Here is a 27,438-nt window from a genome sequence, read left to right as displayed (position 1 = left end):
AAAAAATCCAGAAAATCACATTGTAGGATTTTTAATGAATTTATTTGCAAATTATGGTGGAAAATAAGTATTTGGTCACCTACAAACAAGCAAGATTTCTGGCTCTCACAGACCTTTAAAGGAGGACACCAGAAACAAAAATTGTAGACCTGCACCAGGCTGGGAAGACTGAATCTGCAATAGGTAAGCAGCTTGGTTTGAAGAAATCAACTGTGGGAGCAATTGTTAGGAAATGGAAGACATACAAGACCACTGATAATCTCCCTCGATCTGGGGCTCCACGCAAGATCTCACCCTGTGGGGTCAAAATGATCACAAGAACGGTGAGCAAAAATCCCAGAACCACACGGGGGGACCTAGTGAATGACCTGCAGAGAGCTGGGACCAAAGTAACAAAGCCTAACATCAGTAATACACTATGCCGCCAGGGACTCAAATCCTGCAGTGCCAGACGTGTCCCCCTGCTTAAGCCAGCACATGTCCAGGCCCGTCTGAAGTTTGCTAGAGAGCATTTGGATGATCCAGAAGAAGATTGGGAGAATGTCATATGGTCAGATGAAACCAAAATAAAACTTTTTGGTAAAAACAAAGAATGCCGAGTTGCATCCAAAGAACACCATACCTACTGTGAAGCATGGGGGTGGAAACATCATGCTTTGGGGTTGATTAATGTGTAATTCCAATTGGAATTCAGCCAGAGTGGGAACATCAACATTAGGAATTTGTATTCACTCAACTTTTATTCAGAATGACTGCCAGGGTTGGGAAGACTAAAATATGAGCGTATCGAAAGCATTTAAACTGGACAACCATTTCAGTAATGTGTGCAATACATCCAAGTAACACATTGGATTAGTTTAGAAAAATGTATGGAATTTATATTTGAGTAGCACAACATTAATCAATGTACAACCCCCCCCCCCCCCCCCGCAAAAAAATCTATTTTTTAAATCACCTGCATTGAGCATGCTGGGAAACATGAAGGCTGTGGTTTTGGTTCACAACATCGGTTATTAACAGACACTGAGGTTCTATTACACCACTCAGTGTCAATTTAACCCTTAGAGTTAATTTTACTCCAGAATCAAAACAAAAATGTTACCCTGAAAAAACACTAGGTAACACTGGCCAATTTGCTGTGTATATTAAAGCATACAACACATGTACAGCACAATGCAATCCATCCTTCTCTTCATCCCTCCCTCCGCCAGCGTGTGTATTCTTATGTTCGTCCCTATTGGTAGTGTTTAATAAAAGCTTGTCAGTCGCTCTAAAAATCAATTAACAAATATCCCTTCTCTCTCCATCACAGAGCTGTCTCTGGGTTTCCCACCCCTCAATTCTTTTCCACTCCCTATTTTGCCTCGGCGGCGCCACCGCTCACCCCCGCCGGCTGCGCCCTCTCATGCTCTCCTCCCTCCGCCTCCAGCAGGCTGTTGAGCTTATCCATCTCTATGGGGGCTCCATTCTCTAGATGGGCCTCAGGCTCATCTGGCTTCTTCTTGATGCACAGGAAGTTGCCCATGCAGATGACGATGGAGGCCAGAATGACCTCACAGCCAGCCAGCAGGAACACGTACATGTAGTTATGTGTGGCGTCCAGCAGACGACCTACAGGAGAGGAGAGGTATGAGAAGAGTATTACCTGTTATACATTCAAGGCATACACAGTTTATCACCAGCTAAAATGTCTATACTGGCTTTGATTGTTTGAAGACTTCGTTCAAAACCCTAATGTCATGTCCACACCCCGGCTCAACCCTAACATTACAAAAGAATGCAGTTTTGAAACTGCAGTCGACTGCACTCTAACTGCAGTTACACTGCCAAATTACTGCAGTAAAAACAACACAAAGGGGAAGTTATTTGTAGCATACTGCAGTTACACTGCACTCTTACCAATCTTTTTTCGAAAGAGTATCCATAACTCTTGAACTTGGAGGCAAAAAAATAGAGCAAGCTAGCTAGCCTTTTTAGCTTCCCACATCTTCATGTGAAATTAATCAGATTTATAATTTACAATTATGCCCTGGCAAATATTCTTATGTTTGCTGGTTAAACCTAAAACAGTATCCCAGTTTGAAATGCTGCTTGTGTATTCAGTCCCATAATCAGCTGAAAATAGAAAGTCATGTTTTGGTCAGGCAGACAAAAGCACATGGCTAGCTAGTTGGCTACAGCAGGTTCTACAATTTCACAGTAGTGTGTAATCACTATTTATTACTTCTAAACAAAAACACCTTTTTGGGTGGATTCTTGTTGTTTGGTTTACTGTTTGAACAGTCGCTGAGATTATTTTGTTATCAATGCAAAATAGGCAACTGATGAATAGCCAATCAATAAGATCTAGGAAGCAAGTGACAACACTGCCCCCATGGCTGCAGAAGAAAGGATACTGCATGTCTCAATTTTCAGGTGGTAAAAAACAACAAAAAAGTGTAAAATGCCAGAGTGTATTACAAGGCCTTTTAGAAAAAACAACATTGTGACACTCCAAATCTTACATGTGCGTAGATCTTGTGGTAAGCGTAAGCATAACCTTAACCCAACTTCACATCCACACCCCGGCTCAACCCCAACTTCACATCCACACCCCGGCTCAACCCTAACCCTAGCTTCACGTCCACATTATGGCTCAACCCTAACCCTAGCTTCACGTCCACAGCCTGGTTGAACCCTAACCCTAGCTTCACATCCACAGCCTGGTTGAACCCCAACCCTAGCCATAACCCTAATCCTAACACTAACCCAATCCTTCTCCCTGTGTACTGACCTGCTCCAGGCGGTCCCACCAGCACAGCGATAGCCTCCATGAGCAACACCAGCCCTAAAGCGCTGGAGAACTTCTTTGTGCCCACGATGGCCATGAGAACCTCGAACTGCAGCGCCCCCACCATCCCGTAAGAGAGCCCGAAGAAGATACAGAACACCACCAGACCAGGGTAGTCTGTCGCCTGCCAAAAGAGAAGCAACACCCTTGGTTATATAATTCACAACATAATATGACCAGAGAAATGACTGATGACAAACCATGACTGAATCATTCAAATTCTATGGATACAATAGCTCCGGGTCTCGAAGGCTGCAGAGTTCACTATATATATATATATATATATATACACACACAAAAGTATGTGGACACCCCTTCAAAAATGTGTGGATTCGACCATTTTAGCCACACTCGTTGCTAACAAGTGTATAAAATCGAGCACACAGCCATGCAATCTCCATAGACAAACATTGGCAGTAGAATTGCCTTACTGAAGAGCAGTGATTTTCAACATGGCACAGTCATAAGATGCCACCTTTCCAGTTTGTCAAATTTCTGCCCTGCTAGAGCTTTCCTGGTCAACTGTAAGTGCTGTTATTGTGAAGTGGAAATGTCTAAGAGCAACAAAGTCTTAGCCACAAAGTGGTAGGCCACACAAGCTCACAGAACAGGATCACAGAGTACTGAAGCTTGTAAAAATCATCTGTCCTCAGTTACAACACTCACTACCGAGTTCCAAACTGCCTCTGGAAGCAACGACAGCACAAGAACTGTTCGTTGGAAGCTTCATGAAATGGGTTTCCATGGCAGAGCAGCTGCACATAAGCCCAAGATCACCATATGCAATGCCAAGTGTCAGCTGGAGTGGTGTAAAACTCACCACCACTGGACTCTGGAGCAGTGGAAACATGTTTGAATGATGAATCACTTCACCATCTGACAGTCCGACAGTCAAATCTGGGTTTGGCGGATGCCAGAAGAATGCTATCTGCCCCAATGCAATGCCAACTGCAAAGCTTGGTGGAGAAGGAATAAATGGTCTGGAGCTGTTTTTCATGGTTTGGGCCAGGCCCCTTAGTTCCATTGAAGGGAAAGCTTAACCCTACAGCATACAATGATATTCTAGATGATTCTGTGCTTCCAACTTCGTGGCAACAGTTTGGGTTCAGTATTACAATGCCGCCGTGCACAAAGCGAGATCCATACAGAAATGGTTTGTCGAGATCGGTGTGGAAGAATTAGACTGATCTGCATAGAGCCCTGACCTTCAACCCATTGAACACATTTGGGATGAATTGGCACGCCGACAGTGAGCCAGGCCTAATCGCCCAACATCAGTGCACAACCTCACTAATGCTCATGGCAACAATGTTCCAAAATCTAGTGTAACGCCTTTCCAGAAGAGTGGAGGCTCTTATTGCTGCAAAGGGGGGACCAAATACATATTAATACTCATGATTGTGGAATAATATGTTCGACAAGCAGGTTTCCACATACACTATGTGTCAATACAGGAATGTAATAACGATACAACAGATTTAAATACTGTTTATGTATCGTTTACATCCCATAGAAATACATCCATCCATACAAATAATATGAATAAAAACAAATTCCAGACTTACCTGTGAGCTGATCACATCGGTAATGCCATTAAAGAGTATGGCGAAGCTGAAGAGATACACACATCTAGGCCGGACCCACTTCATCCCCGCAATCAGCCCACATGTGGGGCGGGCGAAGATATCGATGAACCCCAGGATGGTGAGGAGGAGGGCAGACTTGGTGTCTTCATTCCCCATCTCCTTGGCATAGCTCACCACAAACACGGGCGGCACAAAAAGGCCCAGTACCATGATGGACGCAGCTATGGCATAGATGAGGAAACCTCTGTCTTTAAATACACTAAAATCCAGGAGCTTTTTCTTAGGCTTGAGCTTTCTTTCTGCTTCGCCCACAGCCTGCAACTCCTGGTCCTGGGGTTTCTTGGGGCCCACCAGGGGCCTCATCAGGGCCCCACAGGCGCAGCAGTTGAGCAGCAGGCCCCCCAGGATAAGGAAGCCGCCTCTCCAGCCATAGTGGTACTGCAGCACCTTTGGGGAGAAATATGAAGAAAAACATGAATGATGAGCCGTAACTCTGATATGCCGCCAACACAGCATACAACTTCCCCTTTGTGTTGTTAATCCTTCAGAGTAGCACACGTTGCTCATTGTGTTCATATGCTTCTCCCTACATCATAATACTGATCTACAACTGCAGATAGGAAGACTGAAGAGGTGTAGTACCTGTCCCAGAGGAGAGAGGCAGCAGAGGGCCACAGGGCTCCCAGCAGCAGATAGTCCATTAGCTAGAGGCCTCTTCTCACTAAAGTAACGATTCAGCATGATCAGAGACGGCTGGAAGTTCAGCGCCAGGCCAAGACCTGGTAGACAGGGGGCAAACTGTTTTTAAAGTGTGTATGTGTGTGCGCCCACCAGTAAAGGTAGATGTGTGTATTTATTTACTAACCTGTTATAACTCCAGTACAGATGTAGATGTGTATGATACTGGTGGCCAAGGAGGCCAGGACCATTCCCAAGGAGGCAAAGAGCCCTCCCACCATCATCACTGGCCGACACCCAAACTTGTTCACCAGCACACTGCACAGTGGACCTACACACACACACAGAGTATTGTACAGCTAACCTTGTGGGGACAGACAATTCAGTCCCATTCAAAATCCTATTTTCTAGCCTAGCCTGTTGGGGTGGCAGGGTAGCCTAGTGGTTAGAGAGTTGGACTAGTAACCGGAAGGTTGCAAGTTCAAACCCCCAAGCTGACAAGGTACAAATCTGTCATTCTACCCCTGAACAGGCAGTTAACCCACTGTTCCTAGGCCATCATTGAAAATAAGAATTTGTTCTTAACTGACTTGCCTAGTTAAATAAAAGGTAAAATTAAAAACCCTAGCACCCAACTAACATAATTCTAATCCCAACACTAATTCTAACCTTCACCCTAAACCCCCTATAAATAGCATTTGACCTCATAGGGACTAAAAATATCCCCAGTTGGTCCAATTGTTTGTTTACTATTTCTGTTAAACACAGTCAGAACTGTGCATAAGGCCAGAACAATCAGGTTTTTTAAAAAAGTTGAAAAAAAGTTCTGACCCTTCCAATTGGAACGAGCTACAACAGGACATGAAATTACAGGAGCACGACTCTGAATGATTTTAATGATAAAAATCTATGGTGGAAAAGGAAGTAGGGGCAGTGGCGTAGTGCAGTTTCGCAGGGCCTCGCAGGTCTAAGCAAGGTCCCCCCACCAGGATTTCAGATCATTTTTTGTGCCATGGTGCAGAGAGACAAATGTGCCGTTTTATAGCTCAGGGATGCCTGAAAGACTAACTGGGTTTCTCTCAACTCAGATACCATAAAAAAGGCATTTTTATTGTCCAACAAGTATTTAAGAAAGGCATTAATTGTTCAATTCTACACAAAAAAACCACAAAAAAAACAGCGCTGAATAAATAGGGGACAGAACACACATTGGGTTGAAGAGGTAGAGTTTCAGATGTTTTTGAAAGACGGGCAGTTCCACCACTGTGGTGCCAGGACAGAGATTTCACTGGGCTGAGTGGGAGCTGCCCTTCCATAAGGGTGGGATTGTCAAGAGACCAGAGGTGTCAGAGTATTCGGGTTGGGGTTTTATTTTTTTATTTTATTTCACCTTTATTTAACCAGGTAGGCTAGTTGAGAACAAGTTCTCATTTGCAACTGCGACCTGGCCAAGATAAAGCATAGCAGTGTGAGCATACAACAAAGAGTTACACATGGAGTAAACAATTAACAAGTCAATAACACAGTAGAAAACAAAGGGGGGGGGTCTATATACAATGTGTGCAAAAGGCATGAGGTAGGTAGGCAAATAATTACAATTTTGCAGATTAACACTGGAGTGATAAATGATCAGATGGTCATGTACAGGTAGAGATATTGGTGTGCAGAAAAGTAAATAAATAAAAACAGTATGGGGGATGAGGTAGGTGAAAAGGGTGGGCTATTTATCAATAGACTATGTACAGCTGCAGCGATCGGTTAGCTGATGTTTGAAGTTGGTGAGGGAGATAAAAGTCTCCAACTTCAGCGATTTTTGCAATTCGTTCCAGTCACAGGCAGCAGAGTACTGGAACGAAAGGCGGCCAAATGAGGTGAGTTGCCATCGTGACCAGTGAGCTGAGATAAGGCGGAGCTTTACCTAGCATAGACTTGTAGATGACCTGGAGCCAGTGGGTCTGGCGACGAATATGTAGCGAGGGCCAGCCGACTAGAGCATACAAGTCGCAGTGGTGGGTGGTATAAGGTGCTTTAGTGACAAAACGGATGGCACTGTGATAGACTGCATCCAGTTTGCTGAGTAGAGTGTTGGAAGCCATTTTGTAGATGACATCGCCGAAGTCGAGGATCGGTAGGATAGTCAGTTTTACTAGGGTAAGCTTGGCGGCTTGAGTGAAGGAGGCTTTGTTGCGGAATAGAAAGCCGACTCTTGATTTGATTTTCGATTGGAGATGTTTGATATGAGTCTGGAAGGAGAGTTTGCAGTCTAGCCAGACACCTAGGTACTTATAGACGTCCACATATTCTAGGTCGGAACCATCCAGGGTGGTGATGCTAGTCGGGCATGCAGGTGCAGGCAGCGACCGGTTGAAAAGCATGCATTTGGTTTTACTAGCGTTTAAGAGCAGTTGGAGGCCACGGAAGGAGTGTTGTATGGCATTGAAGCTTGTTTGGAGGTTAGATAGCACAGTGTCCAAAGACGGGCCGAAAGTATATAGAATGGTGTCGTCTGCGTAGAGGTGGATCAGGGAATCGCCCGCAGCAAGAGCAACATCATTGATATACACAGAGAAAAGAGTCGGCCCGAGAATTGAACCCTGTGGCACCCCCATAGAGACTGCCAGAGGACCGGACAGCATGCCCTCCGATTTGACACACTGAACTCTGTCAGCAAAGTAATTGGTGAACCAGGCAAGGCAGTCATCCGAAAAACCGAGGCTACTGAGTCTGCCGATAAGAATATGGTGATTGACAGAGTCGAAAGCCTTGGCAAGGTCGATGAAGACGGCTGCACAGTACTGTCTTTTATCGATGGCGGTTATGATATCGTTTAGTACCTTGAGTGTGGCTGAGGTGCACCCATGACCGGCTCGGAAACCAGATTGCACAGCGGAGAAGGTACGGTGGGATTCGAGATGGTCAGTGACCTGTTTGTTGACTTGGCTTTCGAAGACCTTAGATAGGCAGGGCAGGATGGATATAGGTCTGTAACAGTTTGGGTCCAGGGTGTCTCCCCCTTTGAAGAGGGGGATGACTGCGGCAGCTTTCCAATCCTTGGGGATCTCAGACGAGATGAAAGAGAGGTTGAACAGGCTGGTAATAGGGGTTGCGACAATGGTGGCAGATAGTTTCAGAAATAGAGGGTCCAGATTGTCAAGCCCAGCTGATTTGTACGGGTCCAGGTTTTGCAGCTCTTTCAGAACATCTGCTATCTGGATTTGGGTAAAGGAGAACCTGGAGAGGCTTGGGCGAGGAGCTGCGGGGGGGGCGGAGCTGTTGGCCGAGGTTGAAGTAGCCAGGCGGAAGGCATGGCCAGCCGTTGAGAAATGCTTATTGAAGTTTTCGATAATCATGGATTTATCAGTGGTGACCGTGTTACCTAGCCTCAGTGCAGTGGGCAGCTGGGAGGAGGTGCTCGTTCTCCATGAACTTCACAGTGTCCCAGAACTTTTTGGAGTTGGAGCTACAGGATGCAAACTTCTGCCTGAAGAAGCTGGCCTTAGCTTTCCTGACTGACTGCGTGTTTTGGTTCCGGACTTCCCTGAACAGTTGCATATCACGGGGAATATTCGATGCTATTGCAGTCCGCCACAGGATGTTTTTGTGCTGGTCGAGGGCAGTCAGGTCTGGGGTGAACCAAGGGCTGTATCTGTTCTTAGTTCTGCATTTTTTTAACGGAGCATGCTTATCTAAAATGGTGAGGAAGTTACTTTTAAAGAATGACCAGGCATCCTCAACTGACGGGATGAGGTCAATGTCCTTCCAGGATACCCGGGCCAGGTCAATTAGAAAGGCCTGCTCACAGAAGTGTTTTAGGGAGCGTTTGACAGTGATGAGGGGTGGTCGTTTGACTGCGGCTCCGTAGCGGATACAGGCAATGAGGCAGTGATCGCTGAGATCCTGGTTGAAGACAGCGGAGGTGTATTTGGAGGGCCAGTTGGTCAGGATGACGTCTATGAGGGTGCCCTTGTTTACAGAGTTAGGGTTGTACCTGGTGGGTTCCTTGATGATTTGTGTGAGATTGAGGGCATCTAGCTTAGATTGTAGGACTGGCGGGGTGTTAAGCATATCCCAGTTTAGGTCACCTAACAGAACAAACTCTGAAGCTAGATGGGGGGCGATCAATTCACAAATGGTGTCCAGGGCACAGCTGGGAGCTGAGGGGGGTCGGTAGCAGGCGGCAACAGTGAGAGACTTATTTCTGGAGAGAGTAATTTTCAAAATTAGTAGTTCGAACTGTTTGGGTATGGACCTGGAAAGTATGACATTACTTTGCAGGCTAACTCCTCCCCCTTTGGCAGTTCTATCTTGACGGAAGATGTTATAGTTGGGTATGGAAATCTCTGAATTTTTGGTGGCCTTCCTGAGCCAGGATTCAGACACAGCAAGGACATCAGGGTTAGCAGAGTGTGCTAAAGCAGTGAGTAAGACAAACTTAGGGAGGAGGCTTCTGATGTTGACATGCATGAAACCAAGGCTTTTTCGATCACAGAAGTCAACAAATGAGGGTGCCTGGGGACATGCAGGGCCTGGGTTTACCTCCACATCACCCGCGGAACAGAGAAGGAGTAGTATGAGGGTGCGGCTAAAGGCTATCAAAACTGGTCGCCTAGAGCGTTGGGGACAGAGAATAAGAGGAGCAGGTTTCTGGGCATGGTAGAATATGGGGTGTAGTGTTTGAGCATAGACTGAAAGTAGGGAGGGGCAGTACCTCTTGCTGCTCCGTAGGAGGACATGGGAGAACTTGGGAAAGTTGAACACCAAGCAGCTTGCTGCATTCTGGATAAGTTGCAGGGGTATGATGGCACAAGCAGGGAGCCCAGCCAACAGAGAGATGCAGTAGTCCAGATTGGAGATGACAAGTGCCTGGATTAGGACCTCGCTGCTTCCTGTGTCAGATAAGGTCCAAGTCTACAGATGTTGTAGAGCATGAACCTGCAGGAGAGAGTCACTGCTTTGATGTTTGCAGAGAATGACAGGTATGTTGTCCAGGGTCACAACAAGGTTCTTTGCACTCTGGGAGGGGGACACCGGTAGTTGTCAATTGTGATGGAGGTCATGGAGCAGGCAGGCCTTCCCTGGGAGGAAGACCAGCTCTGTTTTGTCGAGGATGAGCTTGAGGTGGTGGGCCGACATCCAAGCTGATATGTCGGCCCAACACCTGCCAGGCACGCAGAGATGTGTGTTGCCAAATGGGTGTCAGAAGAGGGGAAGGAGAAAAGGGTGTCATGAGCATAGCAACAATAGGAGAGACCATGTGAAGCTATGAGAGACGAGTGATTTGGTGTATGGAGAGAAGTGGAGATAGACCACCACTAGTGAGAGAACGTGGAACAGAGAGAGTCAGCTTTAGCAGTGCAGAGAGCCTCCGTGACAGAGGAGAGCAGTCTTGGTTGAGTGACCAGTCTTGAAGCCTGACTGGTTAGGATACATAAGACAGCTCAATACAATCATTTGAAAATCCCCAATAAAAAACAATTCTCAGATCTTTCAGCACTGACGGAGTTGACGTTAGACACAAATGACACTTTCTTCAAGTGGTGTACACAATAGCAATTTTGTTTTTCCCTCAGTTGCTTAATGATTCTTAAACGTAATTAAATGTAACATATTTTAACTTAATCTATCAGGAAGATAAGTTGACAGTTAATGGTTGAGGCCATGGTGATTCCAATATTGTTGGTTTAAATCTTTTAAAATAGAGAACTTTACAGGCCATTGTTGCACTACATGTAATGAGGACATGAAGGGGTCCTTACGGTATAGCTGACCCTACTCATTCCTGATTGATGCTGATAAAAAAATAAAGAAGCAAATCTAAAAGCTCATTTCCTGTACATACATTTTTAAAAAATCTAATGGCTTATGATGTGTTCACATTTCTAATTTTGACCATTACTTTCCCATTGTTCCTCAAAAATGCAGTGTATGATATAACATTTGTAGCTCTATTTCAACTGTTGCTACATGAGACCAAATCCAAATGGTGAGTCACATATGCTATCTGGGGGCTGCGGGGGTGTGTGCTAGGTCAGTTAGTGGGGGGCCATCAATGGTTTGGCCCCTAGATGCACCTAACCTCCTGCTTAATGTGATAATTGTGTGCTTTATGTTGTAAATATATATCTTCAACTTTGTGTGCTGCTATTTTGGCCAGGTCTCCCTTGTAAAATATATTTTTAATCTCAATGAGACTTACCTGGTAAAATAAAGATACAATTATTAATAAAAAGGTCCTGCCTAAATTGTGTAGACTCCGGAGGTAGTAACGCCCAGATCTGACACTTTCTCTAATCTCCTGCACTTTTTCCTTGTACTGGCTCATCATCGAGAAAACACTTCTGTTGGATATACTTACAAATTCCTGTGTGTGTGTGTGAGATATATATATATATATATATATATATTCGTACCTGTGCCGTAGAGCATGGCCAACAGTATAGAAGAAATCCATGCACAGTCGCTGTATCCCACTCCGAACTCCCTGATCAACTCCTTGAAGAACACACTGACGGCCTTGGGGAAGGCGTAGGAGAACCCAGTGATGACGAACCCCCCGGCGAGCACTGCCCAGCCCCACCCTCCGTCTGGTGCCTTGACATCACTAGGCTCATCATCTACCACGGCTCCTCCCATGATCCTCTCTGCTAGGAGATTCCCTCAACCGTCTGTTCCGTCAACTTGGGTCAGAACTGAGAGAGAAAAAGAAACAAGGGAGGAATGATTTTTTTAAAGAATGGCGGTGGAATATATTGCGGCCAATTCTTCCATTTTGTGTGTTTTTTGGCACCGATCTTAACTTTTTTAGTACATAATGTATGTTGTTTCCTATGACCGAAAAGAGCTTCTGGACGAAGATTTCTACTGCAATGAGTCTGCGGTATAGGACATACTGCTCACCCCGGACCAGGTCCCAATACTACACACTCAGAAAGGAACGAGACCGACATCCTAGTACCCCGGTGAAACTACGGTGGCGAGTAAATAATCCGCCTCTACCCGCTCTTCTATTGATGAATGTAGAATCACTGGAGAAAACTGTACGAGCTCTGTTGGAGACTATTCTATCAACAGGACCTGAAGAACTGTAATATCCTGTGTTTGTCGTAAACTTGGATGAACAAGGACAATATTCTAGCGTTTTTCTTCTATGCATCGGCAGGACAGAACTGCACCGTCAGGTAAGCTCAAAGTGGGTAGTGTGTGTTGCTTAACAGCTGGTGCGCAATCTCTAATATTATGAAAGTCTTGAGGTTCTGCTCGCCTGAGTTAGAATACCTCATGATAAACTGTAGACCACACAAATTTCTTTATATTTTTGTAGCTGTCCATTTACCACCACAAACCGATGCTGGCAGTAAGTGTAACTAAGACTGCACTCAACAAGCTGTATAGGGCCATAAGCATAAATAAAATGCTCATCATCAAGAGGCAGCGCTCTGGTTTTACCAGTGATTTTAATGCAGGAAAACTGAAATCTGTTTTACCTCATTTCTATCAGCATGTCACCTTCGCAACTAAAGTTAAAAATATTATTAAAATCCCCACCACCTTTACTCCACACACACAGCTCTCCCTCACCCTCCATTTAGCAAATCCCTGACCCAGTCTGTACCCAAGAACAATGCCAAGATAATATGTCTAAATGACCGTAGCACTCATCTGTAGCCATGAAATGCTTTGAAAGGCTGGTCATGGCTCACGTCAACACCCTGGACCCACTCCAATTTGTATATCGCCCCAACAGATTACACAATCTCAATCGCACTCCACACTGCCCTTTCCCATCTGGACAAAAAGGAACACCTACAGTACGTGAGAATGCTGTTCATTGACTACAGCTCAGCGTTCAACACCCTAGTACCCTCCAAGCTAAGAACTCTGGGACTGAACACCTCCTACAACTGGATCCTGAACTTCCTGATGGGACGCCCCCCAGGTGTTGAGTTTACGTAACACATCCACTACGCTGAACTTCAACACAGCGGGCCCTCAGGGGTGCGTGCTTAGTCCCCTCCTGTGGTCGGATTCACCCACGACTGCGTGGCCACGCACGACTTCAACACCATCATTAAGTTTGCAGTACCAGAATGAGTCATAATACCCTAAAACCAAAGCAGTCAAAACAGGGGAATCCAATCATTTTTCCAGCATAATTGTGTCCCCACCAAAGGTCATTTTAGAAACACTTAAAATAAAGGCTGCGTTTCGTGTAGGCTTACCTTGGCGTGACGTTTTGATAGATATATTTGCCTGTATTTACCCCCCAAAAATGAAATGCAATGAGCTGCTAATGTGGCTATCATACAGAACTACAAATGCCATGTTGCTCTGGAGGAGACTGACGAATCAAGGCAAAGGTAAGAATCTTTGGATTAAACTTATGTTTACTAAATGTAGTTATGAATACATTGGCTACATTTAATTAAAGTGACAATTCTGTGAAATGTCTTGGGTAAGTTTAAAAAAAATGTAACCTTTTAGCAACGGTGTCAGCTAAAGAGGACGTGCAGGAGCTTGCAGGAATTTGTAGTCTTGCATAATGTCTACTTGGATGCTGATTAGCATTTCAAATTAGAGTAAATAGAGCCGAAACTATTGATTAAAGTCACCTTGTCCGAGAGAGACTTACACGATTATCAATACGTCATGCCAGGGTAAGCCTACACAAAAACACAGCCCTTATTTTAAGTTCTAAAATCCCCTATGGGAAAAATGCATGGTGGAAAAAAACAATTGGAAACATTTTCCTGTTTGACCGCTAGGTTAAGGGTATTAAGACACCTCCACTGTGGGGCTCGAATCACATCGACAGGGCTTTAGTGGAGCAGGTTGAAAGTTTCAAGTTCCTCGGTGTCCAAGTGTCCAAGTTCCTTGAGTCGTCTGTATCAACTTTGCACATCTGGATTTTATTCCATTCTTCCTTGCAGATTTCCTCAAATTCTTTTGAGTGAGACGCAATCTTCAAATCTTTTCACGGATTTTCAATGGGATTCAAATTTGGGCTTTGGCAACTTAACCTCTCTGGTACAAGTGGGACAGTAGCGTCCCACCTCGAAAACAGCCAGTGAAATTGCAGGGCGCCAAATTCAAAAACAGAAATCCCTCAAACATACAAGTAGTATACACCATTTTAAAGATAAACCACTTGTAAATCCAACCACAGTGTCCGATTTCATAAAGGCTTTACTGCGAAAGCACACCATGCGATTTTGTTAGGTCAGCGCCTAGTCACCGAAAACCATACAGCCATTTTCCAGCCAAGGAGAGGGCTCACAAGTCAGAAATAGCTATTAAATTAATCACTAACATTTGATGATCTTCATCAGATGGCACTCATAGGACTTCATGTTACACAATACATGCATGTTTTGTTTGATAAATTTCATATTTATATCCAAGAATCGGTTTACATTGGCACGTTGTTCAGAAATGCATCGTCTCAAACAAACATCCAGTGAGAGTGCAGAGAGCCACATCAAATTACAGAAATACTCATCATAAACACTTGTATAGATCAATGTTTAACATACATTTAAAAGATAAACTTCTCCTTAATGCAACCGATGTGTCAGATTTCAAAAAGACTATGGCGAAAGCAAACTGCGATGTAAGATTATGTAAGGTCAGCGCCTAGCCACAGAAAACCATACAGCCATTTTCCTACCAAGGAGAGGTGTCTCAAAAGTCAGAAAGAGAGTTAAAAATTAATCACTTACCTTCACTGATCTTCATCTGATGGCACTCCCAGGTCTCCATGTTAGACAAATGTTTGTTTTGCTCGATAAAGTCCATCATTTATGCCCAAATACCCTTTTGTTCGCGTGTTTAGTCCAGTAATCAAAATGCACAAGCCGCGAGCATAAAGTCTAGACGAAAAGTCTAAGTTTTATTACAGTTATCATAAATCTTCAATAATATTCCAACCGGACAATTCCTTTGTCTTTAGAAATGAAAAAGGAACAGAAGCTTGCGCTCACAGCCGCACGTGACAAAACTAATGGCTTTCAGCCAGACCCCTGATTCAAACAGCTCATATTCGCTCCCCATTCACAGTAGAAGCCTGAAACAAAGTTCTAACGACTGTTGACATATAGTGGAAGCCTTAGGAAGTGCCACCTGACACCATAGACACAGTATATTAGATAGGCAATCACTTGAAAAACTACAAACATCAGATTTCCCACTTCCTGGTTGGATTCTTCCCAGGTTTTCACCTGCCATATGAGTTCTGTTATACTCAGACATCATTCAAACAGTTTTAGAAACTTCAGAATGTTTTCTATACAATACTACTAATAATATGCATATATTAGCCTCTGGGCACACTTTTCATCCAAAATTCCAAATGCTGCCCCCTACCCTAGTGAAGTTAAGGATTTTCACATTCTTGTTCTGAAGCCATTCTAGCATTGCTTAAGCTGTATGCTGCTTGAGGTCATTGTCCTGTTGGAACATAAATCTTTGCCCCAGTCTAAGATCGTTTGCACTCTGAAGCAGGATCTCATATTTGCCTCCATTCATTGTGCCATCTATCCTTTCCAGACTCCCAGTCCCTGCCCCTGAAAAGCACTCCCATAGCCTGAAGCTGCCACCACCATGCTTCACAGTAGAGATGGTGTTACAGGTGATTAGTTGTGCCTTGTTATAGCCAGCCATAGTGCTTTGCATTCAGGCTAAATAGTTAAATTTTTGGCTCATCAGACCACAGAATCTACCTTATGATCGGTCTTTCTGCATACTCCAGGCGTGCGGTCATGTGCTTTTTCACAGGAGTGGCTTCTTCTGGGTACTCTACCGTAAAGCCCAGATTGGTGAAGCGCTGTAGAGACTTGTCTTTCTTGCAGGTTCTCCTATCTCAGCCAAGAAACTCTGTAGTTCTGTCAGAGTGGTCATATGGTTCTTGGTCACCTCCCTGACCAAGGTCCTTCTTGCCCGGTTGCTCAATTTGGTCAGACGGACAGCTCTAGGCAGAGCCTGTGTTCCATATTTTTTCAATTTCCCAATGGACACCACTGTGTTCTCTGAAACTTTCAACTCTAAAAATAGTTTTATACCCTTTCCCAGATATATGCCTCATCACAATTCCATCTGAGATATACAGACAGTTCCTTGGAATTCATGGTATAGTTTGTGCTGACAAGCACTGTCAACTGTGGGACCTTATATAGACAGGTGTCTTTCTAAATCATGTCCAAACAATTTAAATTGGTCACAGGTGGATTCCAATCCAGTTGTAGTGACATCAAGGATGATCAACCAAAATTGGATGCACCTGAGCCCACGGGTGAGTATTGAGATCTGCATTTAATTTTCAATCAAAAAAAATTAAAACATGTTTTCACCGTCATTGTGTGTGTGCAGATGGGTGAGATTTTTTAATACACTGCTCAAAAAATAAAAGCAAAACTAAAATAACATCCTAGATCTGAATGAATGAAATATTCTTAAATACTTCTTTACATAGTTGAATGTGCTGACAACAAAATCAAATTATCAATTGAAATCAAATTTATCAACCCATGGAGGTCTGGATTTGTCACACAAAATTAAAGTGGAAAACCACACTACAGGCTGATCCAACTTTGATGTAATGTCCTTAAAACAAGTTAAAATGAGGCTCAGTAGAGTGTGTGTGGCCTCCACGTGCCTGTATGACCTCCTTAACATGCCTGGGCATGCTCCTGATGAGGTGGCGGATGGTCTCCTGAGGGATCTCCTCCCACACCTGGACTAAAGCATCCGCCAACTTCTGGACAGTCTGTGGTGCAACGTGGCGTTGGTGGATGGAGCAAGACATGATGTCCCAGATGTGCTCAATTGGATTCAGGTCTGGGGAACGGGCGGGCCAGTCCATAGCGTCAATGCCTTCCTCTTGCAGGAACTGCTGACACACTCTAGCCACATGAGGTCTAGCATTGTCTTACATTAGGAGGAACCCAGGGCCAACCGCACCAGCATATGGTCTCACAAGGGGTCTGAGGATCTCATCTCGGTACCTAATGGCAGTCAGGCTACCTCTGGCGAGCACATGGAGGGCTGTGCGGCCCCCCAAAGAAATGCCATCCCACACCATGACTGAGCCACCGCCAAACCGGTCATGCTGGAGGATGTTGCAGGCAGCAGAATGTTCTCCATGGCATCTCCAGACTGTAACGTCTGTCACATGTGCTCAGTGTGAATCTGCTTTCATCTGTGAAGAGCACAGGGCGCCAGTGGCGAATTTGCCAATCTTGGTGTTCTCTGGCAAATGCCAAACGTCCTGCATGGTGTTGTGCTGTAAGCACAACCCCCACCTGTGGACGTCGGGCCCTCATTACCACCCTCATGGAGTCTGTTTCTGACCGTTTGAGCAGACACATGCACATTTGTGGCCTGCTGGAGGTCATTTTGCAAGGCTCTGGCAGTGCTCCTCCTGCTCCTCCTTGCACAAATGCGGAGGTAGCGGTCCTGCTGCTGGGTGTTGCCCTCCTACACGTCTCCTGATGTACTGGCCTGTCTCCTGGTAGCGCCTCCATGCTCTGGACACTACGCTGACAGACACAGCAAACCTTCTTGCCACAGCTTGCCATCCTGGATGAGCTGCACTACCTAAGCCACTTGTGTGGGTTGTAGACTCCGTCTCATGCTACCACGAGAGTGAAAGCAACGCCAGCATTCAAAAGTGACCAAAACATCAGCCAGGAAGCATAGGAACTGAGAAGTGGTCTGTGGTCACCACCTGCAGAACCACTCCTTTATTGGGGGTGTCTTGCTAATTGCCTATAATTTCCACCTGTTGTCTATTCCATTTACACAACAGCATGGGACATTTATTGTCAATCAGTGTTGCTTCCTAAGTGGACAGTTTGATTTCACTGAAGTGTGATTGACTTGGAGTTACATTGTGTTGTTTAAGTGTTCCCTTTATTTTTTTGAGCAGTGTATATAAAAGGCTGAATTCAGTCTAACATAATGTAGAATAAGGGGGTGTGAATACTTTCTAAAAGGTACCTCAATTACCTCTTACTCCTTCACGTCGACCTGGTACCTCATATATAGCCAAGTTACTGTTAATAATTGAATATATATATATATATATATATAACATGTTTTACTTTTCTATTATCTCTATTTTCATTCTCTGAATTGTTGGGAAGGGCCCGTAAGTAAGCGTTTCACTATTAGTTTGATGTGATGTGTACTTAAGTCAGCAATAATAGAGAAGAGAGGATCACATCAGGGTATGCAAATAAATTAACCTAACTTGTGCTCATCTAAAGATTACTCCTCTAGATGATGCATCATGGGTGAATAAAACCATTTACAAACTGGAACTTGAAAGTGTTTTGGTAATGAGACACGTCCACAGACTTTAAACTATAATATTTATTACGTACAATGTAAACTTCAACTAGTATACCACTTATGGACAATCTTTTAATCAAATAAATTAGGTTGGGGAAAAAAATACAATTGCTTAAAATGACCTGAATTTAATCCGGACGATTTTCGGTAATGAGAATTTGGGATGTACAACATTTCAGGCAACAATGTAAAAAGTATTTTAATTGAACTTTCCCAAAAACTAGACATCTTAGTCCTCAGAATGATAGTTGATTTCTGCAGATGCATCATGGTTTTGTAACTCAATTTGCTAAAGACATACAAAAATAAATAAATGTAAAAACACTTTAAAGGTTATGAGAATCACCCAATTACACAATCATTAATTTGTTAGGCTAGATATCAGAAATATTATCTGGCCCCATGTCATTTAGGTAAGATCATTTAAGATTTTCTGTAAGGTTCAATGTCTTATTGTAGCAGTCTGGTCCCATGCATTCATTTGGGGTAACAATTTTGTGTAGCAACTATGACAACCTCTGGTAAATAGTTACGTACTGTATACGTTCCTATTTTTATAGGACACTAATAAAAAGGCTGCAGATATTGGCTAAGTGCATGGCTCCATATTTGCCCAGAGTTTAATGTCCTTGAGAAGGTCTGCCGAGTTAGTGCTTTGAGTGCGTCTCCTCTGCTCTCTTCTCACACAGCATGATATAGGAGAGTTTGCTTTTACGCATGTATGTGGATAAGGTGATGCTTTCTGAGAGAGGGGACAGCTTGTCTGCACCAAAGAGTCAACAGTAAATCAACACAAGGGAGAAATCCTGTCCAGTGCGCTCACCCTGCAGAAAAGACCCCCCCCCCCCCCCCCCCTGCAATGTGTTGGTCCCATGTCTCATGAGCAGAAATAAAAAGATCCCAAAAATGTTCCATACGCACAAAAAAAAGCTTATTTCTCTCAAATTGTGTGCACACATTTGTTTACATCCCTGTTAGTGAACCTTCCTCTTTGCCAATACAATCCATCCACCTGACAGGTGTTGAATATCAAGAAACGAATTAAAACAGCATGATCATTACACAGGTGCACCTTGTGCTGGGGGACAATAAAAGGACACTAACATTTGCAGTTTGGTCACACAACACAATGCCATTTGCATGCTGACTACAGAAATGTCCACCAGAGTTTCTGCCAGAGAATTTAATGTTAATTTCTCTACCAACATCATTTTAGAGTCTTTGGCAGTGCTCTACTGCAGACCATGTGTAACCACACCAGCCCAGGACCTCAAAATCTGGCTTCTTCACCTGCGGGATCGTCTGAGACCAACAACCCGGAGAGCTGATGAAACTGGATTTGTACAACTGCACAGACTGTCAGAAACCACCTCAGGGAAGCTCATCTACGTGCTCGTTGTCCTCAACAGGAACTTGACCTAGCCACAGTTTGTTTTCTGTTCTTTGTTTTCTGTCCTTGGTGGATGTTGTACAGGCTTAGGGTTGAGGCTGACTCTGGACCTATATGTTAGAGGCCCTAGGTAAAGCTTAGCAAACAGGTGAAGGGACTGCCTAGTAAATTGAAATGTTTGCCTGCCCCAACAGGTAATGTGGAAGACCAGGAAACAGATGCAGGGGGCGGAGTGTACAGGCCCCAGAGCTGTGCTGCGCTCTGCTGGTTTGTGGATTTTCTATTGGTGTGAGGGGTTGGGGGTGTCTCGTCAGAATTGGAGCGATTTGCCATGCCTTTGGAAGCCTTTCCCATCTCCCTCTGGCCCAGCCAATACTTCCTGGGTCAATTTCAACTTGTGAGTGTGGAAAAACAAAATGCAGCACACAGGTATCCTTGTACTCCCCACAATATTTTAGTGGCGTGGTGAACAGATCTGTCAGAGACGTTGTCAGAGTGATCATAGTGCACTCATGACCAGCACTCATAATTGTGCATGTCACATCTGAATGAGTGGGTACTTCCTCACTGAAGATACAAAATACTGATAGATGCTTTTCAGAATGGACTTTATTGTGCATTAACATCAGAAAGGGTTGTTATATGAACAAATTTGCATCTATAACAGCTGAGGTCAGATTGAGATCCAGTGCAGAAGAGTTGTCAGAAAACTGGCAGTAAGAACTCTTTAATATCTACAACCTATGACTAGATTTTGCCACTAACACATTCAGCAAGCCTTTTTTGTGCCAGCAACACTGCAGAATTCGTAAAAAGAATAAAGACTACTCAAAAGTAGTCATCACATTTCAAAGCATTGCATCTGTAGCTGTAGCCAAGTGCCTGTAACTCTGAATTGGAACGAGAGGTGTGCAAGCATGCATGTCTACCGTATGAACTACTCCTGTGTCATGTGTAGCCGCCTGACTCCCAACCAACAGGCAAACACACATACTTCTCCACTTGCCTCACCCCTCTATAGCAGTGTGCCCCGACCACTCACGCACAATGCAGCATTCCGCAAGCCCCGGCTATCAGCTCTCCTAAAATAAGACCCGGACATTTTCCATCTCAGGACAGACACACAGCAAAAAGTGGTGATAAAGCTGCAATGGGAATATTGTTGAAAGACTCAGACAATAACTTGATACTTATCTTTTAGCATTGAATGCAATGTATTGACAGAGTTGAAGTCAGAAGTTAACATTCACCTTAGCCTAATACATTTAAACCCAGTTTCACAATCCCTGACATTTAAATGATAGTAAAAATTCCCTGTCTTAGGTCAGTTAAAATAAAGTGGTAATCCTAAGGATGTGAAATGTCAGAATAATGGTAGTGACTTATTTCAGTGTTCTTTCATCACATTCCCAGTAAGTCAGAAGTTCACATACACTCAATTAGTATTTGGTAGCATTGCCATTGAATTGTTTAACTTGGGTCAAACGTTTCAGGTAGCTTCCCACAATAAGTTGGGTGAATTTTGGGCCATTCCTCCTTACAGAGCTGGTGTAACCGAGTCAGGTTTGTAGGCCTCCTAGATCACACGCTTTTTCAGGTCTGCCCACAAATTTTCTATGGGATTGAGGTCAGGACTTTGTGATGGCCACTCCTTTTGCCACAACTTTGTATGTTTGAGGTCAATGTCCATTTGGAAGACCCATTCACCTGCCATATCAGTTGTTATACACAGACATTGTAACAGTTGGAAACTTTAGTATTTTCTATCCAAATCTACCAATTATATGCATATCCTAGCTTCTGGGCCTGAGAAACAGGAAGTTTACTTTGAGCACGCTTTTAATCCGGAGGTGAAAAATAGTGCCCCCTACCCTAGTGAGGTTAACTTCCTGACTGATGTCTTGAGGTGTTGTTTCAATATATCCACATCATTTTGCTTCCTCATGATGCCATCTATTTTGTAAAGTACACCAGTCTCTCCTGCAGAAAAGCACCCCCACAACATGACGCTGCCACCGCCGTGCTTCATGGTTGGGATGTTGTTCTTTGGCTTGCAAGCCTCCCCCTTTTTCCTCCAAAACATAACAATGGTCATTATGGCCAAACAGTTCTATTTTTGTTTCATCAGACCAGAGGACATTCCTCCAAAAAGTATGATCTTTGTTCCCATGTGCAGTTGCAACCCGTAGTCTGGCTTTATTATGGCGGTTTTGGAGCAGTGGCTTCTTCGTTGCTGAGCGGCCTTTCAGGTTGTCGATAACAGACTCGTTTTACTGTGGATATAGATACTTTTGTACCCGTTTCCCCCAGCCTCTTCACAAGGTCCTTTGCTGTTGTTCTGGGATTGATTTACACTTTTTGCACCAAAGTACGTTCATCTCTAGGAGACAGAAAACGTCTCCTTCCTGAGCGGTCCCATGATGTTTATACTTGCGTACTATTGTTTGTACAGATGAACGTGGTACCTTCAGGCGTTTGGATATTGCTCCCAATGATGAACCAGACTTGGAGGTCTACACTTTTTTTTCCTGAGGTCTTGGCTGATTTCTTTTGATATTCCCATGAAGTCAAGCAAAAAGGCACTGAGTTTGATGGTAGGCCTAGAAATACATCCTCAGGTACACCTCCAATTGACTCAAATGATGTCAATTAGCCGATCAGAAGCTTCTAAAGCCATGACATAATTTTCTGGAATTTTCCAAGCTGTTTAAAGGCAGAGTCAACTTATCACATGTAAACTTCTGACCCACTGGAATGATTAGTGAATTATAAGTGAAATAATCTGTCTAAACAAATTGTTGGAAAAATTACTTCTGTCATGCACAAAGTAGATGTCCTAACCGACTTGCCAAAACTAGTTTGTTAGAAAGAAAACCAGCCCCGTCACCGACCACAATGTCCTGCTCCCAGACAAACTAAACTTTGCTCGCTTTGAAGACAATACAGTGCCAACGACACAGTCCGCTACCAAAATCTGCAGGCTCTCCCTTCACCGCAGCCAACATGAGTAAAGCATTTAAACATGTTAACCCTCGCAGGGCTGCCTGCACAGGCCACGTCCTCAGAGCATGAGCAGACCAGCTGGCTGGTGTGTTTACAGACATATTCAATCAATCCTTATCCCAGTCTGCTGTTCCCACATGCTTCAAGAGGGCCACCATTGTTTCTGTTCTCAAGAAAGCGAAGGTAACTGAGCTAAATGACTACCACCCCATAGCACTCACCGCTGTCATCATAAAGTGCATTGAGAGACTAGTCAAGGATCATATCACCTCCACTCTACCTGACACCCTAGACCCACTCCAATTTGCTTACCGCCCCAATAGGTCCACAGATGACGCAATCACACTGCCCTAACCCATCTGGACAAGAGGAATACCCATGTAAGAAGGCTGTTCATCAACTACAGCTCAGCATTGAACACCATAGTACCCTCCAAACTCGTCATCAAGCTCGAGACCCTGTGTCTCGACCCCACCCTGTGCAACTGGGTCCTGGACTTCCTGATGGGCCGCCCCTAGGTGGTGAGGGTACTGGGGCAACACTGGGGCCCCACAAGGGTGCGTTCTCAGCCCTCTCCTGTACTCCATGTTCACCCATACACGCCTCCAACTCAATCATCAAGTTTGCAGACGACACTACAGTGGTAGGCTTGATTACCAACAGCGACAAGATGGTCTACAGGGAGGAGGGGAGGGCCCTCGGAGTGTGGTGTCAGGAAAATAACCTCACACTCAACGTCAACAAAACAAAAGGAGATGATCGTGGACTTCAGGAAACAGCAGAGGGAGCACCCCCCTAGCCACATCGACGGGACAGTAGTGGAGAGGGTGGAAAGTTTGAAATTTATCGGTGTACACGTCACGGACAAACTGAAATGGTCCACCCAAACAGACAGCGTGGTGAAGGCTCAACAGCAGATGTTAATGCGAGTGTAACGAAATACTTGTGCTTCTAGTTCTGACCCTGCAGTAATATCTAACAACAACTACCTTATACACACACACGTGTAAAGGAATAAATAAGAATATGTACATAATATATATGGATGAGCGATGGCCAAACGGCATAGGCAAGATGCAGTAGATGGTATAGAGTACAGTATATACAGATGAGCAGTGTATGTAGACATTATATAAAGTGGCATAGTTTAAAGTGACACATTTATTACATCCAATTTTGAATTATTAAAGTGGCCAGAGATCGAGTCAGTGTGTAATATTAGTGATGGCTATTTTAACAGTCTGATGGCCTTGAGAGAGAAGCTGTTTCAGTCTCTCGGTCCCAGCTTTGATGCACCGCTACTGACCTCGCCTTCTGGATGATAGCGGGATGAACAGGCAGTGGCTCAGGTGGTTGATGTCCTTGATGATCTTTTTGGCCTTCCTGTGACATTGGGTGCTGTAGGTATCCTGGAGGGCGGGAAGTTTGCCCCCGGTAATGCGTTGGGCAGACCACACTCCCCTCTGGAGAACCTTGCGGTTGCGGGCAGTACAGCCCGACAGGATGCTTTCAATTGTGCATCTAAAAATTTGTGAGGGTTTTAGGTGACAAGCCAAATTTCTTTTGCCTTCTGAGGTTGAAGAGGCTCTGATGCACCTTCACCATACTGTATGGGTGGTCCATTTCAGTTTGTCAGTGATGTGTACACCAAGGAACTTGAAGCGTACCACCTACTCCACTGCAGTCCCGTCAATGAAGATAAGGGGGGTGCACCCTCTGCTGTTTGCTGAAGTCCACAATCATCTCCTTTAATGACATTGAGTGAGAGGTTGTTTCCAAACACCACTGTCAGAGCCCCTCACCTCCTCCCTGTAGGCTGTCTCGTCATCATTGGTAATCAAGCCTACTGTTGTGTCGTCTGCAAACTTGATGATTGAGTTGGAGGCGTGCTTGGCCACGCAGTCATGGGTGAACAGAGAGTACAGGATGGGGCTGAGCAAGCACCCTTGTGGTGTCCAAGTGTTGAGGTTCAGCAGAGTGGAAGTGATGTTTCCTACCTTCACCACCTGGGGGTGGCCCATCAGGAAGTCCAGGACCCAGTTGCACAGGGTGGGGTTCAGACCCAGGACCTTGAGCTTAATAATGAGCTTGGAGGGTACTATGGTGTTGAATACTGAGCTATAGTCAATAAACAGCATTCTTACATAGGTATTCCTCTTCCGCTTATTCCTTATGCTTCCAAAACCCTACTGTAAGCAGGGTTCAGATTTTAGCATCAGGGCTCAAACCCCCCTTTTACAGATTCTCACGTGACACGTTATATTAAGCAGTATTTTTGAGCTATATCAGCCAATAGGGTTGACGTAGTTTGAAAGCGCAGTTAGGGGATAATGTAATTTTGGGGAGCAGGCCAATTTGTAAGCAGAGTAAAATACATGTGTTATCAATATTCCTTTACATAGCCTATCATATAGGAAGTTAAAGACAACTGCGCCATGCTTCTCCGCCATATAATCTATGCCATTTAATTGAGACCACACGTAAGCACACTTGATCTCGCATTCCCAACTAAATAGAAGGTAGGCTACAGAACATACATCAGCAAGTATTAGGCTATTAGCGTTTGTGAATATTGCGACAGAGGAAGTCTACAAAACAGTCTCGAAATAGTCTTTCATAACTTTGATAGGAAAGGGGACAATTTGCAGGCAGACACAAATACATGTTATTAATATGTATTTCCAGTCAATGTCGTAACCTAAACTATAGCCTTTAGGAAGTTAATTTCCATGGAAACACAACTCGGCGTGCTTCTCTGCCCATGAGTATAGCCGACAGGCTATTTAATTGAAACCACGCAAAGGCACATTTGATCTCAGGCTAGTGTACAAGCAGCATTATCCCATGGGAGTTTGTGAATAATAAAGCAACAAAGAGGTGCGTAAATTACAGCTGTCTCCCAAAATTATCAACGGGTATGACACTTTAATCATGCCAATGTAAAAATTTTTTTTACCTGTTGTTCTTACCTGACGAAGCTTTGTCTGTAACGTCTTCTGGTCTGGACCATGCGTTCACGCCTCCTCATGTGAGTATTTATTTCGGCACGGCTGCGATTTTCTGGAAACCCATTTGCGGTGACTAATGCCACGTTCAAAACAACTGGGAACACGGACATATATACAAGGTCAAATAATGACGCCATGAGCTCTAGAAAGAGGCCCAAATTCCGGAGTTGGAATTCCAAGTTGGATGACCGTTAAAACACATTTTTCCCAGTCGGAACTAGTTTTTTTCCGAGTTCCCTGTTTTTTTGAACGCACTGAGGTCAGAAATGTCTAATTCCGAGTTCCCAGTTGTTTTGAACGCTGCATATTGCAGCGTTCAAGTGCTAGTCGGAAAAAGATTTCTGCGCATGCAATTAAAAAAACGATTATTATTATATTTGTTTTATGTAGCTACTGCCCACTTTGCTGCCTATGTAGCTGCTGCTCATGCCTCGATCAGTCCGACAGCATCATTGCATCACAACGGCACAATACATTCTGCAGTCAAACTAAATGATGTAATCCACTATTTTAAATAAAATCTAAGTTTATTGGCTGTGTACACAGATTTGCCGATGTTCTCGCAGGTGCAACAAAAATGCTTGTGTTTCTAGCTCTAACAGAAAATCTCTTACACAAAATCCCACAAAAAAAAACGGAATGTTATATGTCTATACATATATACTGAACAAAAATATAAATGCAGCATGAGCTGAAACAAAATATCCCAGAAATGTACCATAGGCACAAAAAGCTTAATTCACTCAAATATTGTGCACAAATTTGTTTACATCCCTGTTAGTGAGCATTTATCCTTTTCCAAGATAATCCATCCACCTGAAAGGTGTTGCATATCAAGAACCTGATTATTACACATGTGCAACTTGTGCTGTGGATAATACAAGGCAACTCTAAAATGTGCAGTTTTGTCACACAACACAATGCCACAGATGCCTCAAGTTTTGAGGGAGCGTGCTATTGGCATGCTGACTGTAGGAATGTCGACCAGAGTTGCCAGAGCATTGAATGTTAATTTCTCTACCATAAGCCACCTCCAACATCGTTTTTGAGAATCTGGCAGTACGTCTAACCGACCACGTGTAACCACACCAGCCCAGGACCTCCACATCGGGCTTCTTCACCTGCGGAATAGTCTGAGACCAGCCATGAAACAATGTATGGGGTATTGCAGTTTAGCATCGTATCTGACTACAGTGGGCAAATGCTCACCTTCGATGAACACTGGCACACTGGAGAAGTGTGCTCTTCAAGGATGAATCCCGGTTTCAACTGTATTGGGCAGATGGCAGACAAGCGTGTATGGTGTTGTGAAGGCGAGCGGTTTGCTAAAGTCAACGTTGTGAACAGACTACCCCATGTTGGCGGGGTGTTATGGTATGGGCAGGCATAAGCCAAGGACAATGAACACAATTGCATTTTATCAATGGCAATTTGAATGCACAGAGAAACTGTGACGAGGCCCATTCTCGTGCCATTCATCCACCACCATCGCCTCATGTTTCAGTGTGATAATGCACCGCCCCATGTCGCAAGGATCTGTACACAGTTCTTCCATGGCCTGCATACTCACCAGACATGTCACTAATTGAGCACGTTTGG

At 44.2% G+C, this 27,438-nt stretch overlaps 1 protein-coding gene across 3 annotated transcripts; it reads right to left on the bottom strand.

Annotated features, from left to right (window-relative positions):
- Window positions 1-721: 721 nt before the first annotated feature.
- LOC109870598 (monocarboxylate transporter 4) lies at window positions 722-26,096 on the bottom strand. Of its 3 annotated transcripts, none has more exons than XM_020461171.2 (7): window positions 25,801-26,096; window positions 11,505-11,783; window positions 5,282-5,425; window positions 5,059-5,195; window positions 4,396-4,863; window positions 2,774-2,954; window positions 722-1,611 (listed from the first exon to the last, which is right to left on the bottom strand). In XM_020461171.2, exons 2-7 carry the CDS (start codon window positions 11,725-11,727, stop codon window positions 1,355-1,357), a joined length of 1,410 nt encoding a protein of 469 aa, XP_020316760.1. In that variant the 5' UTR covers window positions 11,728-11,783; window positions 25,801-26,096; the 3' UTR covers window positions 722-1,354. The 3 variants fall into 3 exon arrangements, with proteins under 3 accessions (XP_020316760.1, XP_020316761.1, XP_031660373.1); XM_020461172.2 differs by having other exon boundaries at window positions 25,788-25,933; XM_031804513.1 differs by lacking the exon at window positions 25,801-26,096 and adding an exon at window positions 15,810-16,224.
- Between the last annotated feature and the right edge of the window lie 1,342 nt (window positions 26,097-27,438).

The sequence above is a fragment of the Oncorhynchus kisutch genome, linkage group LG25 (assembly GCF_002021735.2).
Source record: "Oncorhynchus kisutch isolate 150728-3 linkage group LG25, Okis_V2, whole genome shotgun sequence".
Taxonomy (NCBI): domain Eukaryota; kingdom Metazoa; phylum Chordata; class Actinopteri; order Salmoniformes; family Salmonidae; genus Oncorhynchus; species Oncorhynchus kisutch.
This window is presented reverse-complemented; position numbering and strand designations above follow the sequence as displayed.